The 16,882-nt window shown below is 41.5% G+C and overlaps 1 protein-coding gene across 1 annotated transcript; it reads right to left on the bottom strand.

Annotated features, from left to right (window-relative positions):
* Positions 1-322: 322 nt before the first annotated feature.
* Positions 323-9,197, bottom strand: lhx4 (LIM homeobox 4). Its single transcript, XM_076088605.1, has 6 exons — positions 8,821-9,197; positions 5,021-5,192; positions 3,415-3,617; positions 2,657-2,811; positions 1,732-1,903; positions 323-890 (listed from the first exon to the last, which is right to left on the bottom strand). The coding sequence occupies exons 1-6, from the start codon at positions 8,897-8,899 to the stop codon at positions 502-504; spliced, it is 1,170 nt and encodes a 389-aa protein (XP_075944720.1). The 5' UTR covers positions 8,900-9,197; the 3' UTR covers positions 323-501.
* Positions 9,198-16,882: the final 7,685 nt, after the last annotated feature.

Below are 16,882 nucleotides of genomic sequence, written 5' to 3'. Positions count from 1 at the left end.
GTAAAGTGCATTGCCAATGTAAAAGGCTTTGATATGGCCAGACAGCAGTCCTACTTATTATGGATCAGAAGCATGCAGGTGCCTCTTGGGTCTCATAGGGACTTTGATCTAGATTGAAGCCCTATTGTTGTAGCTGATAGACAGGGATAATTTCCGGGGACAGTATTAGCTCCTCTGTGAGCATTAATCCAACGAAATCCAGTCTCATTCTCAGAGTGAAAGAACAAAATAAAGTCAGGTGATACCAAACGTTCTATGATACAGTGTTGAGATTGAACATTCAAGCGGTTTGGAGGTGTTCTTCACTGCGTCTTGTCGGGCTTCACCGTTGCCTCACCGTCACAACTGCTGAGGGACTGAAAGTCACACTTCTTCTCTTTCTCCTCCTCTTCACCCAAAATCACAAAACATACCAGTCTTGGAGGGTGATAGAAAGAAATGTAAAGCCTCATAAGTCTGTTTTGCCGTATCCCCACAGAGATCTTCTGCCGCGTTCGAGACTCAAAACTGGGAATGGTCCATCTCGTCCAGCCATGAGGCGGGGCTGGTGGGGAAGTCGGGGTATCCTGTACTGCTTCCCGTGGACAGGTCTGAGGTCGGGCCCCCTGCCATGGCCCTCAGAGCCTGTCCCACGCCACCCGGCCCGCCCTGCACCACCAGACTGTCCATGCTGAAGCCCAGGTTGTTGAGGAGAGGGGTGTGGCCGGGCAGAGACGTGATGGAGGAGGGCGACTGAGGGAGACCATAGGGGCTTCCTGCCCGGATGTCGTGGTAGGGTTGCCCCGCTGCGTCGACAGAGAAGCCGCCGTTCAGCACCCCGCTGTTGGTCATGTCCCCGACGCTCCCGTAAAGCCCGTTGGTGTGGCTGAGATCCGACAGGACCTGGTCGTCTGTGAAGGAGACACCAGCACTTAGCATGAGGGGTGTAAAAACTTTTGACACACATCAACAGTCCTGTCAACTGCGAGAGCATTATATAGTTGTTATATTTCAATACCGTTAAGTGCTTTTATGAGTAAGATTTATGTGGATTTCACAGGTACAGTGAGTGGACGGGTAAGTATCAGATAAGCATTTGAGTTTTGTTGGTGAGAAAGTATGTGCTTTACTTTCTTCTCTCACAACGGAGGTCTGTATGCGTGCACAGAATATTTGTTTCCATCTCAATCCCTCCACTGAGTGGCTTCCATAACAACAATGCCCCAGAGCGCTTTCTCTCTAATTGACTAAAAGCCTCATATGCTTTATAGAGTTTCTGTCACCATGTTTTCATTTCTCATAAAAATGACCTTCTTTTAAAAAGCGGCTTGAAGAGTTTTATGGCTACCCAAAACGGGTTTTGTGAACATTAAATAACACAGAGATGTCTAAAATATCGTTTGCATCCCAATAAGGACCGTCTCCCTTTTCCAATAAGCTCCATCTTGGCGACAAACGGAGGCAGGAGAATACGTCAGCGGCCAACGGGAGGTGTGAGGGGAATGTGAAATGAGATTTCTGTTGTGGATTTTCCTGACACCGTGCATTGAACAATGCAAGGAAACAAATAAACTGCCACAAAGACACATTCAATTGCTGCTGCACCATATAATTTAGCAGCTTTTAGGCTCCCTTAATCCCATTAGCACGCCAGCATGACTGACAATTTCCTTTCAGGAATCTCTCTCCGAAGCAATAATAGATATGGACTCGGTTCGTTGACTCGGTTGAAGTTCCCCACACATTAAATACCTCTGAAGCTCAGTTCGCTGTCACTGAGTCCTGCGTCGTCGGCCGAGCTTTCCTTCTCCACTTTAGTTCCTCCTCGGCTACGTTTGACACTTTTATAAAACTGGGTCCAGCGATGTCGACCTGCATCTTTCTTCAGCCGCTTTTCCTTTGCTCGCCGGTTCTGGAACCACACCTGATGGAAATAATAATAATTATCATTAAGTCAAAATAACACCTAATATTGTTATTCATCAATTCAATCATCGTACATAATATTTTTTTCAGTTTAATCAGACATACTCGATGTTTTCATGATGTTTCAGATGTTAAATTCTTAAAAATCCATTCTGATTGACACACAATAGTTGTGAACACATTGGAATGCATAACCAACTTACGCTTAACTAACTAAGATGCACATTATAAACTAAAAAACACAATTTAATATTAAATCAGCAGGAAAAAGTAAGAACATCATGAAGAGTAATGTTAATGCCGGGCATAAAGTCATAACAAGAGGCTCAAAATAATTAAAGTCCTTACATTAACGTGAATGAATAAATATGTCAAGTTTTATATATATATATATCCTTCAGAGATCGTGTGTTTGAATTACGTCTTTGTAACATCGTTAAAAAAATGCAATCTTTTTAGCAGCAAAGACAGATAATAAAGGCCTGTGTGCTTGTTTTACATAATCTATATTTTAAACAAGCGTTGGGTAACTGGGGACCTCAGCTTGTGAGCAGGTCATATGGGGCTAAAACATTTGTGACAAAGCTTCTTATTTAAAAAAAAAAAAAAGAATCGCAGCTAAGTTTATGATACCCAGAAATGATGTTGTCTTTTTGCTACTGCATGTTGTACAGGGTTGGAGATAACAGAGTATTTTGCAGGAACATGGAGACCTGCAGTAGTCTGAATGAGAAAGAATTAAACCCTCTACCTGCACTACTCTCATGTCCAGCCCCGTCTCCGAGGACAGCTGCTCTCTGACGTGGCGTGCTGGCTTCGGCGAGTTTTTGTAGGCACTTTTGAGGGTCTCTAGCTGCTTGGCCGTGATGGTGGTCCTCGGTCGCTTGGTCCCCGCCTCTGAATCATCTGAAAACATCATTACAAGTCTGAGTGACTTTGTCTTACATTTGTCACGTCGCCTTAACAGTCAGTGCCCCTCGGCCTTTGCGTGGAATGTATGCGTGTTAAATAAAGCGAATGGTCATGTATGGAAGTGCATTATTGTCCTTGTGCATCTGTCCCACTCCCACAGCACAGGACATAAATCTACACAGCCGGAGTGCCAGAGGAATGGAGTTATTGGAGTCGCACCATTTAAGAGCATTGCTTCACTTTAGATAATCAATCAGAGATGCATGAAAATCTCAGAAGAGAGGAAGGGGGGGGGGGGGGGAGACAGCACACACACCCAGACGACAAACAACATAGATCCACAGCCAGTAGTCATTTCACTGCATTACACAGTGCACAGCTTGATCTGTCACATCCTCTACTGTGTTTCTGATGTGGTGAAGTCAAGCCAGACTGAATCACATAAGCTGTGTCTGATTGTATGGATATAAATGACATCATTTTTGAAAGAAAAAGTATTTTTAAGTAAAGTTTCAACCTGTATTTTTCTTTTAAATAGAATTTTTTTGTGTATCAGCTTGTGCTGTTGTTTAATATTTTGGATGCACGCAGACCTACCGTTTTGTTTCGCCGTCTCATAGTCCACCTTGCACACCAGCCTCCCATCCTCCATGAGGTAAAACTCGTCCCCGGTGGCCAGCTGCCGGCTGCACATGATGCAGGCGAAGCAGTGCAGGTGATACACAAAGTCCTGCGCCTTTCGCACAACCTGCGTCGGAGGGATCCCCTGTTGGCATGATGCACATTTTGTTCCAAAACGCCTGCAGGAAAACATGAATAAAAGCGCTGCCATTAGAACATTTCATGCAAAACCTTAGACTGACATCCTTCTCCTATTTATGCCCATTTTACAGGCTGGTGGAGATAGCGAGACCAACTAGAGATTAAAATTTCACATGCCAGACAGATATTTCTTCAACTGCAGCGAAGAATGATGGCACCATGTCTGTGTTTTCAGAAGCTCCAGTTGTTGTAAAGGGGGAAAGAAATCAGCACTGGAATGCATTTCTGTTAACGATAGACCTGTCTGCAGGTTGATGGATGGAGAGGATCAATGCACTGTGTGGTGTGTGTGTGTGTGTGTGTATGCGTGTGCATGTTTGCATGTTTATGTGTTTGCAGATGAAGTACAGAGAGCTAAGGAGGAGGAGGAGGAAGAGGGGGGCTGCTCACAGTAAACACACCCTGAGGAGAACCAATAAAACACTGACTCAGGAGAGGCTTTATATCACACAACCAACCCCCAGGAATAAAAAGAGCAAGGTGAAGCATCCAAATCACTACTGGGAACCATACACCACTGAATCTGTGTGTCTACACGTGTGTGTGTGTGCGTGTTCTGCAGGCACACACGTGTCCCTCACAGTACAGAACATACTAACGTCCCCCTGCTGTCCCCCGGGTCGGCTAACACCGTTAGCGCTCAGTGAAGACTCCAGAGCTCTTTAGGTCTCATTCAAGCTTTGAGCATTAAAACCTTTCAAACATGATTTAGTAAAAAGCCCCGATCTGCTGATCCTGTTTTGGATAAAAGTCAAACTCAATTTTCTTCTGTAATGCCTCAGAAATCAAATCGTTTGAAAGACAGAAAGGGAAAGGAAAAGGGATAATGGCAAAAAAATATATAGAAACAGAAAAGGAGTTTTTGAGCTCTTGTTTTGAAATGTTGCTTCCTCTCATCATGTCAGCGAGACAAAACAGCAAATTATGAAGGCTAACTATGAATATTATAAATACCATCAGCACATATTTGAATTCTGAAATAAATCAACAAATATTGTCCAGCACCTAAAATATTATAAACTAGCTCTCCCTTAGAATGTTTTGGTTCATAAATAATAAAAGGTAAAAATACAAGATATAAAAAACACTGGATTTATGCTAATGTGCTAATAGCAACTTTGAAACAAGTAAGAAAACGTTAACGTTAGGCTCACAATTTAAGCTAATGTTGCTAATATTAAGCTAATATAAACCAGTAGGTTATTAAATATAGACGAACTCTTCAAAGATTAATTTCCGCCAGTCACTTTTCATCCCAATTAGTGGTGAAAAGTGACCAAAATTGTACTTTCTTGGGTAAAATACTAAGCTATAGCATCTATATATATATATATATATATATATAACTTCATCAATGAGGCAAAATAAATAAGAAACTGACTTGAAGAAATCCTCCTTGCAGTAGACGCTCCCTGCTCGGGAGAAACATTTGTCCGCCAGCGGAGTCTGACAGTCGGCGCACTTGAGGCACTTGGAGTGCCAGTGTCGGTCCAGCACCTTCAGGATGAACTTGTCCAGGATGTGTTGACTACAGCCGGCACACTGAGGGATCTCTGCGGGGGAAACAGGAGGTCACATTCACAGTGAGCAAAGAGGTGATGTGAGCAATCCCTGATATCCATAGAAATAAACGTTTTCAGGTAAGCGTTGTTAAAACGATAACAATTGCATACATGCTGACATGAATTTAAATATGAACTTTGCGCTAAAAACAGGTGGCCTTTCACCTTCATCATGTCCCAGCCTGCAGTTCAGTCTTCAAACGAACAATATATATTTTACCGATCATGTGACATTTGAATTATATGTATTATTACAATACATTATTATTATTATATTATATATGCATTATGATATTCAAAGATTAAATATGTATATTCAAAAGCGTCTGTAAGTCAAGAATTGTAATTGTCTGACCAATATATATTATTTTAGTCCTATTATTTATTTACTTTTTCATTTTTTCATTTTGGACCCAGTTTTGTTTCTTATTTTTAATCATTTTGAATTACGTTTTGAATTTAATTTTTATCATTTTTTAAGGCAAACAAATTGAAGCGGTTTGTGAAATGTTCCCGTCACTGTCCAAGGTGCTGAACTCCGAGCAGAGACAGACGTATACTTTTTGACGATCATATTGATTTGTATTATTGTTGTTCCTCTGAAGCCTGATCGTGTCTCTGGGTGGTTTTCTATGATCTATGGTGGCAAATCAGGCTCCACACGAGGTTCACTATCATTTTGGTGGTTGTAAAAAACACAAGCAGCAGCAGAATACATGTGCACACACACAAACGGGATCATATCGTATTTGACCCTCCAATTCCTTAATATCACCTAATTCTGCAGCGATATCGATGATCTACTACAGTAAACTGCACATTTCTAAAAGTGAATTGCTTTCATAAATAAATGAGAGTCAAATATTTATTCGATAACAAAAAGCACATTTCCTCCCAAAGCTGTACCTTTTTTTATAAACAGCTAAATGCCATGATATAGATACATTTGCACAGAAACTGGTTTATTTTGTGACGTGAATTTGTGTATTTAATCATAATTAAACGTATCCTTCTCATTCTATTTTACAGCGAGATTTAAATTGTGAAAAGGGCCTCGTCCTATCATCTAAACAATAACCGTTAAACTTCTTAATAAATCATTCTGTAAATAAATAGTGTAATTCTTTACTGTTTTTTTTTTTTCATTCGCAGCTTCACTTAGTCAAACATCCACATGATATCCGATAATGAAAAATCAATATCGAGGAGAAATGGACCGTCTAAAAAAAAAAAAAACAGGATAAACACACACGAGCTGCAGCAGCGAGGCTGTTCACTCTCGAGACAAAACATCCTCAACAATAACCGTCTGGAGCGAAGATGCCGCGTGCACAGTCTGCAAAAAACAAGACCAAGCTATCGGGTTGTGCAACATGGAGGGAACAAAATAAACCAATCAATTCTGCTATTTTTTGCAGCTTTAATTTGAGACATTTGTGACTAAAATGGAATACGTTTAAATAACAGATTAATAGTTTTGATATGCTCACTTGTTTATGAAGAAGAAGATATATAACTTTTCGGTGAAAACCACAAAATAAAAGCGATGTAGGGCCTACTCAATAAATAATAGAGCAACATGCCTGCGCACTCACAGGCAGCATTACAGGCTGACTGGCTATGTTTTTAACTCGATAGTGAATTCGTATACAGGGATGACAGAAGAAATGATTTAAGAAGAATTACACCTGAATGTGTCTGTTGCCTTTTTTTTTTTTTTTAATGAGGAGAAATTAGAGGCATTTTAAATATCTAGAGATAGGTGGTGAATGGATGAAGCTGAGCGGGACCGAGAGAAGTGGTGCTGAAAGGAAAGCAGCACGATCTTGGCAACGGCAGAAGGTCCACCTTCCAGCTTCAGTGTGTGCGTGTGTGTGTACGTGTGTGTATGTGTATGTGTGCGTGGGTGTGTGTGTGTGAGAGAGAGAGATAGAGAGAGAGAGAGTACACCTCGTGTATTCAAGAGGTCTTCCTATCTGTTGCTACCACTCTTCACTCTTTCAATTCATGCTGCAATTCAGTCTCATCACCTCTTCAGAGATGTCCAATCGCCAAACTACTTTAACAGGTTTTTTTTCTATATAAGTGCAGTCTGGCAGCTTCTCGTACTTTCAATTGTCAGATGATTTGTGGTAATTAAACGTGAAATAAACACTTTATATCCCAGACTAATAGCCTGCAGGTTACGGTTTTGGGTGTAATTGCCCTGAGTCAGCAGAGCATTCTGTCCACGATATGAAATAAATGTTTGGATAAATTCGCTGTTGCTTTTATTCCTGGAATAATCCAGGTTTAAATCCAGAATGCATGCTGGTATACTGCAGGGGGCTGAGTAGCAGGATCTTTATCCAATCTTTTAATCTGCCTCGATTTATAAAATTAAAGAGCATAAGCCGACCACATATATCTCTTTTTTACTGTGGTCAGGTTTAAATACTTTGCTGAACAGACTGGGTCTCTAAAATGACACCATAGTCCATTTCATCTGCATCTTTGCATTTGTGTTTTTTTTTACACTAAAGATGATACAAAGAAAATAATGTTATTTTGTATTTTTGGTTATTTGGAAGCCAAGTGTGTGTTAGAATGTACCCTAAATATTTACAGCTTCATACGTTTTTGACCAAACGTTTTATCATCAGTGTTTTGAAACCAAGGAGCAGTCCAGTAATTATCACACCGTATTATCCCATTTTGGTTTTTGGTTTAAGGAGGTAGCCTATTAGAGCATAAGTCCATCTGTACATTTGACTAACTCGCCTATAAATAATTAGGTCAGAGCAGAGATGTATCCCGTTGCATTTCTATCTTGATTGCACGATCAGATTATAAAGGGCCTGAGACAGATTAACACGCCGGGACGAACAGATGTAAAGTAATTCTCGCCTTTGATGCTGGAAGGTTGAAAGCGCAATAAAATGCTGAAAAATAACTGTAATAAACATTTGGTCCCATCCCGAATAAATAATGACTCAAACGAACTATAATACTATTTAAATCATCCTTAATTGTCAAAGACTAAAGAAAGCGTACCCTGCGTTTTATTTGACATAGTAATGAGTGTCAATCAAAGTCAGTGTGTATTCGTCTGATGGGTGATGACAACTGTGTCTGATCTCTTGACCATGCAGTCTCGTTTACAAATTAACAGCTGCCTGGGAGGGCTCAGTGTGAGCCCAACAACCTGACGGGGGAGAGGCAAAGCTTGAGGCCAAGCTGGGAAACGAAATACTGTTGCTTTAAATAACAGAAATTATCTTTTTTTTTTTTTTTCCTAAGGATGGGATGATAAAAACACCAAAGTGACAAAGTGTTGCATCCTATTGCAGACTACAGTCTAGGCCGTAGAGTTTCATTGGACATGCGGGATGGCGGTTGCTTGGCATTGAGGCCAAATACGCTGTATTATTTAAGACTCATATGCTCGTTGAAATATAAGCAGCATGACACATCATTGGCCTGTACGTGACAATCTAAGACAGAGAGGTTCAGCCTGCTCTCCTCATCATCTGCCGAGTTACTGTTCCTGAACCCCTCTCTCCCTACAGCAAAAGGTTGCACTCACCAACCGGTTTCCATGATTGATAATCGAGGAGGGTATTAAAAAAAAATGTCTTACGTTGCAGTGGCACTCCGAGAATCTCCGGTAAACTCTTCACGGGACTCTCTGTCGGTAGGACCGCCGCACTTTGCATCATCGTGATCCAAACCGGGAGGCAAACGCATGCACATACACCCGCAACACGGTGGGCACACTCCCCCGTCCTGTCTTCTGGAGAAAAAAAAAAAAAGTATGATGGTGCTGATGTCGAGGCCTCTCTCCTCTCCGAAGGGTGAGCTCTCCTCGCTGTCCCGACAAGCCTCTATCCCTAATTCCCGGGATGATGTCCGTGCCGTGCCGTGCCGAGCTGTTTTTGGAGTGAATCAGACAGGCTGCTCGGTCCGTTCAGCGCTGCAGGGGCGGCGGGCTCTGACGTCACCGCGGCAGAGGCTCAACCGGGGGCCAATGGGAGCGCAGGAAGAGGAGGCCCCCACGGCGGAAAGCATCCTCCATAGGTGTACAAGCGAGGAGGAGAAAGGAGAGGAGAGGCGTCTAACATGGTATATATGAAAATGTCTCAAGAGAGGCGGGACCTTGTTCCTTGTGGAGACCATAAATAGCTCACTGCAGTGGCTCCTGGAGGGGCCCCGGGCCAGCTAGCCTCCTTCTGGGAAGGAGGAGGAAGTCATAATGCAGCTAGGAATGTGAGGAATAGTTCACTTTTAGTTCAGGAACTAACAATAAGACACTTTATAAAGAAAAGGGCAAAGTTGTCATTGCAGATTCCTCTGCTGCTCATCCAGAGAGAGTCTGCAGGCTTAAACAAAATATGCGATGGTGATGAAGACAATTGAATTATTATTTTCTTCTTTCATTGAGCTTGAATACGTATTTAGGTTTAGATGGGCATATTCATATAAAACCTGCATGCAGGTAAGCTGTCAACATTAAATCAAATTATTAATATTTCCGCGAAAAGATTCATTCGTTTTCCCTTAAAAAACAGCTCTTATACCAGTTTAAATATCCTTTCAGGGTGAAAAGATGGCACACCGGGTTGTCACTATGAGAGCAAAAGTGAAACCACACCACAGAAGGGACGTTGTCACACGTCTGAGTCCAATTCACAGCACCTTCACCCGCACGAGCTGCACTCTTCCCCGGCAGTGTGCCCGTGCAGCTGGATCCCTCTCAGTGACAGGTGGGATTAGGAGTCTGGGCGCAGTCCTCCTGACACTGTTCATTTCAAACCCCATCGTCTGAGACTGCTCTCCGGGATAAGATATTCCCCCCGGAGGCCCGCTAGTTCAAGCTAGATGAACTCAATCTTCGCTTCCAATTTACTTCAAGCGTGGAAAGAAAAGCACAGTGGCGCTTTCCCGCCGGTCCGCCTCCAAACCAACGCAGGTTGTTTCCATCAACAGAGAGTTGACCGTCTGCAGGTCCCCGGTGAATGTGTGCAGCTCACACCACATCTGCACAGACACATCTGGATACAGGCTTTACTACAACAACACCGCTGAGTTAATTTTGAACAAGAAATTATAGGTTTTATGTTATTTGATTGTATTCAGTTTAATCTTAATGTGATTTAATATCAGTGGTTTACCATCGCTTTAAATGTTGTAATTATCATTATAGTTATATTATCATTGTATAAATGCAACACAATTATATGTATTGATAAACAGAGGCTCTAGAATAAGTCAACCTCAAAAAAAATATTTAGAAAATGTTTTTTGTCGTGGAAAAAAATATTTCCACCAAATGATAGGCATATTGAAATGTATATATATATATATATATATATATATATATATATATATATATATATATGTCTATGCATTTTTTTTTTTCAAAAGTGAGTGTCGTGTTGGAAACTCCGATTTCTGCATTTTGAAAATAAATTAGATTTGGCGTGTGTCTAATTCAAACAAGTAACATCTTCTCTGCTACATTACGCTGATTTATCCTCCCATGTTTTCTCGTATATTTCCAATACGGACTGTTTATTCTATTGTCGCACGTCATTTATATACTGGAGGGAGCCACAATCCCATAAGCCGTTTGCTTGTGTGGTTAATGTTCTAAATGTAATTTAATAAAATGAAAATGCACATCAACCTGATTAAAAAAAGAGGCTGGGATATTACAGGACTTTTATCCAACCTATTCAAAGCTACAGCCTCCATACCAGGTGTCCCCTCCTTCCTTCCTTCCATCCATCCATCCATCCATCCATCCATCCATCCATCCATCCATCCATCAGTGCATGTGTGGCAAAGGAATCATCTGGTCTTACTTTATTTTCATTATACACTTTTCCCCTCAAGATCATTCAATTTATTCAACTATTCAATTACTCTGATTGTTGGTATCGAGACCCCTTTAGCTGCCCTGGAAAACAATGCAGATAAAAATGCTCTTAACCTGTCAGCAAAGGGCAACACAATTAGAATAATTGACGGATGCAAAATGCAGAAAGAGAAAAGATGTGAGCGCGCACATCTGGTTTAGTGGGACACTAAATGGCGTTTTTTCATCGTTAAATGAGATGGCAAAAAAACACACACGTGGGAATGACAAAATGAATTGCAAAACAATGCACATCTGAAAGTGGTCTCAGGGAATATTTTTACTGCACAAGATGACAGCAGATATTTAAAAGGTGAGTTATATATTAAGAATTAGACTGCACAATATATATTTATAATATTAAAATAATTACGTCCAATTGTTTCCTGCTAGGCTCTCACGCATACATTACATTCAGCTTAATACCAATGCATTTCTATTCTTAAACAATGCACTCAAACACAAGAAAGGAAAGCAAGAATAATCATCAGATCATTCAAATGATGCACTTCCTGAGATATGTGAAATGACTGATCTTCGTCCATATGTAGGTGTTACTGTAAGAGGGATAAAAAGCGGCAGAGGAAGCAGCTCTCGGGCAATAATTCACGCAGAGGGCGACTCCTTTGCTACCGCCGTTGACCCCGCCACCTCTAATTAGATCTAATATTTCAGTGGACGAGTTCATTGACATCTGAGACTCACAGATCCATCTTACTGAGCAGGGAGTCAGAAATACAGAAGCACGTCCATCTGTGCAGGAAGAGCAGGCATCTATAACGCAGGTGTGTGTGTCACCCTGTACGGTCACATATACTGTAACTCTGCAGCAGGCAGGCCTGGTTTATCACGAGCCAAAACATCACTTAATGGATTTCATTTATTATGTTGTTTATGTGTGCAAATACAGGATTCGTGCATTAATCTGGTAACGTCATTTACAATTTTACAATCACACCCACACAAACAAAATCAAATATCAAATGAGCACACGAGCAAATGGAGACAACACTACGTCGCAGCAGCACTTCCCTGTAACGATGGTGATCAATAAAAACATTGTATCTTCAGAGTAGATGCCTATTTTTAGAGAACCTTAACTTCCCTCTGTGCTGATGAGTAAATAACACCACCGTGCAGACCTACCTAATCACCGCAGCTCGCCGGTGATATTGGGGCAGACTGTCTCCTCCTCCTCTCCTCCTCCTCCTCCTCCTCCTCCTCTTCTTCTCCTCCATGCTCCCGGATTGTCGTTCTCAGCAGGATGAGCCGAAGCTCGCAGCGAAACAGCAGAGCAGTCAGTCAGCAATCTCTCCGGCATCCACTGACAAAACGACATTAGGTAGCGATGGCACCGTGTCGCTCACCATTTGGTCCGAAAGCAGGAGAGGAACAGAGAGAGAGAGGCAGAAAGCGAGGGGGAAACCTTAGGAGGGAGCACGGAGGAGAAAATTAAATTGCACTTGGGGGGCAAATTCTATTAGGGAATAGTTATTGTCTCCTGACAGCTCCTGTCCATTTGGGTAATTAGTAGAAGAGATTGGTTGAACAAACGAAATCTATTCCCTTCAGAAATGATATTTTCCAATTCCCTGATTGAACCTGACCCTGTCATGCTAAGGCGAGGCGGTAATGGGCTCATTTGACTCAAACAACTTGTACAAAGGTCCAGCCAAGCATGCCTGATGAAGAGCTTGATTGAGTTTTTTTAAAAGTGACCTGAGAGAGGTGTTTTATCACTTTTCTGACACAACGGTGAGGCTTGTAAAGGTTGCATTAATTTGCCAATTGTATCATTATTATTATTAGGCTATTAGTAGTAGTAGTAGTAGTTGTTGCAGTAATAGTAGTAGTAAATCAAACCGTGCACTGACTAACTCTGGAATCTCTCTGGACAGCGAAGGTATAATTCAGATATATCATCCCGTTTCATCCAGTGTCCTGTGATTCACTGGCACCTGCCCAAAGTGTTACCCTGTCCGCATGCCACCAACAGATAAGTCTGGAAAGCAAATGAATGGATCACAATTACAAAAACCTTGCATGGAATGTATTGACAATGACTTGTTCCTTTGTGAGAGAGAAATGTCATGGTGCCCATTGACCTGAAACCCTTTGAGCAATCATGGGATTGATGAATGTGCAACATGAAGTACAACACAAAAAGATGTCTCTCAAAAAACAGGAAATTGAATCAGTCTTTAAATAAGCAAACATGCACAAGTACGTTTTTGTCAGCAGCTCTTCCTTCAGGGCCTTGTTGAGTTGAAGGTCTGACAGTCTCCCAGAGGAAACCTTAATTTAAAGAGCATATCTAATTCATTTTGCATTACAATTCTCTGAGGACTGACCATGACACAACATACATCTCAATTAAAATGGGCGTGCCAAGTAATCTTTGTCACCGTTATTTAAACGAAACGAAATTCATTCATACAACTTAACTGTTGTTAAATAATTACACGCTACGCTGCCATATGACCCGAAGAAGCCCCTGTTGTTACTAACAAATAGCATTTAAACAAAAACGTATACAGCCCTTTACAACTCAAGATTTCTTGTGGAAAGCGAACAGTGGATCTTCCCACCTCCATGACAGCTGAGGGAATTAAAACCATGTGACTGACAAGTGCTGGATCTCCTCCAACTTCATCCCCTGCACTTCCTGTAAGCTACATGCTAACTCTGGAGGATGAAGGGTGAGACTAGAACACAAAAGACAAGAAACGGAAGAGATGACGTAAAGGTCAGATTTGTGTCAAATTAAAATAGTGCAGTTAGGCGTATTATCAAGGCCTAAATGCAGTTGATAGTAGGTTATTGATCTTCTCTCCTGTCCACACTTCTGCAATCTCTGCTGTGCACAGATGGACTTCCCATTTGCTAAAATCAAAGATCCTTCAGTCATTAAAAACAACAACACTACACATGTACAAACCAACATCATATATTGATTGGATCAGACACACTTTTTTGGTTTCTTTTGGTTGAACACAGGCCGACTGGCAGCGTCGTAAAATGTCAGTCTCCTTAGTACAAACAGCATCCCGACACACCGACGGTGAGATGGGATGTTTGGGGGATCAGCAGATGAGCGTCCACATGGAAGGGGGGAGGGAACGCAGCAGTGAAATGAGATGGATATGACCCTACTTGACTCCTGCCTTTAAAAGGCTGAATGTTTAAAACTGAAAGGGGATCTGGCTTAGTTTGGATGTGATATATACCAATACCATATATTAACCTCTTTTTCATAATTTATTCAGCTCCCCCTCGCTCTCTCTCTCTCTCTCTCTCTCTCTCTCTCTCTCTCTCTCTCTCTCTCTCTCTCTCTCTCTCTCTCTCTCTCTCTCTCTCTCTCTCTCTCTCTCTCTCTCTCTCTCTCTCTCTCTCTCTCTCTCTCTCTCTCTCTCTCTCTCTCTCTCTCTCTCTCTCTCTTAGGAAGCTTTATGGTATTATTAAAGTCAGAAAGAGAGATGACAGAAAAATGCATCAGGCCCCTCCTGCATTTTAATATCAATACCAGAGGGGTAATAAACATCGAGGCAGAGAGCTACAGGAGAGGAGCGACTATAAAACCCTACATTGTCTAATTTATGGAAGACAACAACAGGGCAGCAAGGTGAGCTTTTTACCCTTCAGTCTGTGCTTTCATAACACAACAATGTGTCAGCACACATTTAGTTACGGTGAATAAACAAAAAAGTTTTGACCAAAGTAAGATGGTCCATCTTGTGAATCTGAGACGGAGTTTGTCCAGTGGTCATGGAACTGTGGATGTTCATATTGCCTTCTTCTTTAGGAAAAAAGCACTTTAAGGACTTCCTGTCTGATTTGGCTTAAAAGTTGAGCTTCAAAGTTTGTTCTTGGCCTTGGAAACTAAGTCGTTTTTATTAGAACTGTTTTGGAATTGTTGATTTGTGATTTTGACTTTCTACAATCAGTTTACTGCAAATCAAGCTAGCCATTATGCTAGCTGTCTAAGCCAAATGTGTTGCTAAAACATTATTATAAATAACCTTTAAGTTGCTGTTGGTCTAACTGTTCTTATCTTTTTTACTCCTTTTAGTTTTGAGGACGATATTTTTACGAGATGAATTACTGGGATGCTTCATATACTTCATTCTGCTCCGTCTCTATGTTTCTTCCTGGCATGAATAACTAATATGTACTACGTTTTACCTCATTAATACCTTTGGCCTCAGGTATTAATGAGTATCTTATCTTTTTGATTTGTAATCCCTATAAATGAAGAGGATAGATATAACATATCTATCCAACTTCACATTTTCACAGTTACCTCGATAAAAAAAGTCAACTTCTGAACTACTTTTCTGTTGTTCTAGGTCTCATTTGATGTCTGACCCTCACATTGAATTCCTGCATATAAACTTGATAAAACGGAAGTCGGACAGATAATGAGCACAAACAGCTCTGAACGTGTCTTGATTTAAATTTGAAGCGTCTGTCCTCAGTGTGAACCGCTCACCTCAGCCTTGGCAAAGCTGCAGACAGATATTACAATGCTGCCAACTTCCTCATTAACCATCATTAGTCTGAACCAGTAGAACACTTGCAGCTCACTGAGGCTCAAGGCACCCGATAAAGGGCTTCTGTGGAGTAAGCGGCACCAGGCATCGCTGACTCCAATCCTATAACAAACGCAGGTAAACATTTAAACAGATTAACAGATCAGATGTGATGGAGAAAGGTGCTTAAACCAAAAGACAAGTCATGAATGTGTTTTGCATTATGTTCAAGATCCCCGTCTTTGATTCAAACTCAACGCAAAGACAAACAGAAAAGCAGGCGAATCAGATTTTACAACACAAATACTTACTAAACACAGAAGAAGTTTGAGAAGGACACATACTTCCTCCTTTTAGTTTGACGGTTTCCCCAAGTAGTCCACAGTCCACCTTAATGTTAAACTTGTTTGGTGATATATTGGAAAATGTTTGAAAAAGGAATAAACAACATGCAGAAGCTTCTTTATGACAAATTGTGCTTTTCTCAATCCATTCTGGAGAACCATAATGTGTCATTGAGGGTCTATTTCAAAGTATCTGAGAGTTTGATTAAGTCACAGAACCACAGCTGCTCAGCCTTGATGCTCCTCTGCTTTAATGTAGGGCTATTAATCAGCCTATTGTGTGTGTGTGTGTGTGTGTGTGTGTGTGTTAGAGGAATCGACTGACTTAACTCAACTAATTCAATTTACCATCCAAACCTGTCGTGCTGCTGTTGCTGAAAACGTGGTTTGGATGAAGAGATAGAGCCGCCTTTCGGATAAGATCAGAGGGTGTATATGTGTGTGTGTGTGTGAGAGAGACAGGTTAGGGGTGAAGGTAGGGGGCAAGAGTCAAGGGAATTCAAGCCAATGTTCTAGGAAACACAAAGCTCAAGATCAAGCATCGCTTGTCCTTCAGATGGGCTTGTTGTAATCCGGACGACATCAAAACCTTGCCTTTCGTCCATTTATCCACACACACACACACACACACACACACACTGCTCCCTCTTTCATCCACCCACCTCACCCGACCATCTCACCCATGTCACCCTGCCTGAGAGTCTGCTGCTGCTGCCCGCCCCCCCACGGAGCTCACCTCCAAGTGTGTGAGGGAAGAAGCCCCATGAAAAGCCGATTGCGTTTTAATAAAGTTTATTATCTGCAGGGAGCTAATCCTCAAGGGTAATCTCCCCCCTCTAGTCCTAAAGGAAAGCTGGATTACTCACTTGCTATAATCCCAATGAAATTGTTAGGATTTAGCTTGCGCTGCAC

The sequence above is a fragment of the Anarhichas minor genome, unplaced genomic scaffold (assembly GCF_050575085.1).
Source record: "Anarhichas minor isolate MPS153535 unplaced genomic scaffold, ASM5057508v1 ptg000010l, whole genome shotgun sequence".
NCBI classification, from domain to species: Eukaryota; Metazoa; Chordata; class Actinopteri; order Perciformes; family Anarhichadidae; genus Anarhichas; species Anarhichas minor.
The sequence above is the reverse complement of the archived record's forward strand: the minus strand, read 5'-3'. Positions and strand labels throughout refer to the sequence as shown.

Excerpts from the sequence above, each read along its gene's own strand:
- lhx4 (XM_076088605.1), bottom strand. The coding sequence starts at position 8,899 with ATGATGCAAAGTGCGGCGGTCCTACCGACAGAGAGTCCCGTGAAGAGT. Across the intron at positions 3,618-5,020 it reads TGCAAGGAGGATTTCTTCAA|GCGTTTTGGAACAAAATGTG; the intron begins GTCAGTTTCTTA and ends GTTTTCCTGCAG. Across the intron at positions 1,904-2,656 it reads TGGACATGAGAGTAGTGCAG|GTGTGGTTCCAGAACCGGCG; the intron begins GTAGAGGGTTTA and ends TATTTCCATCAG.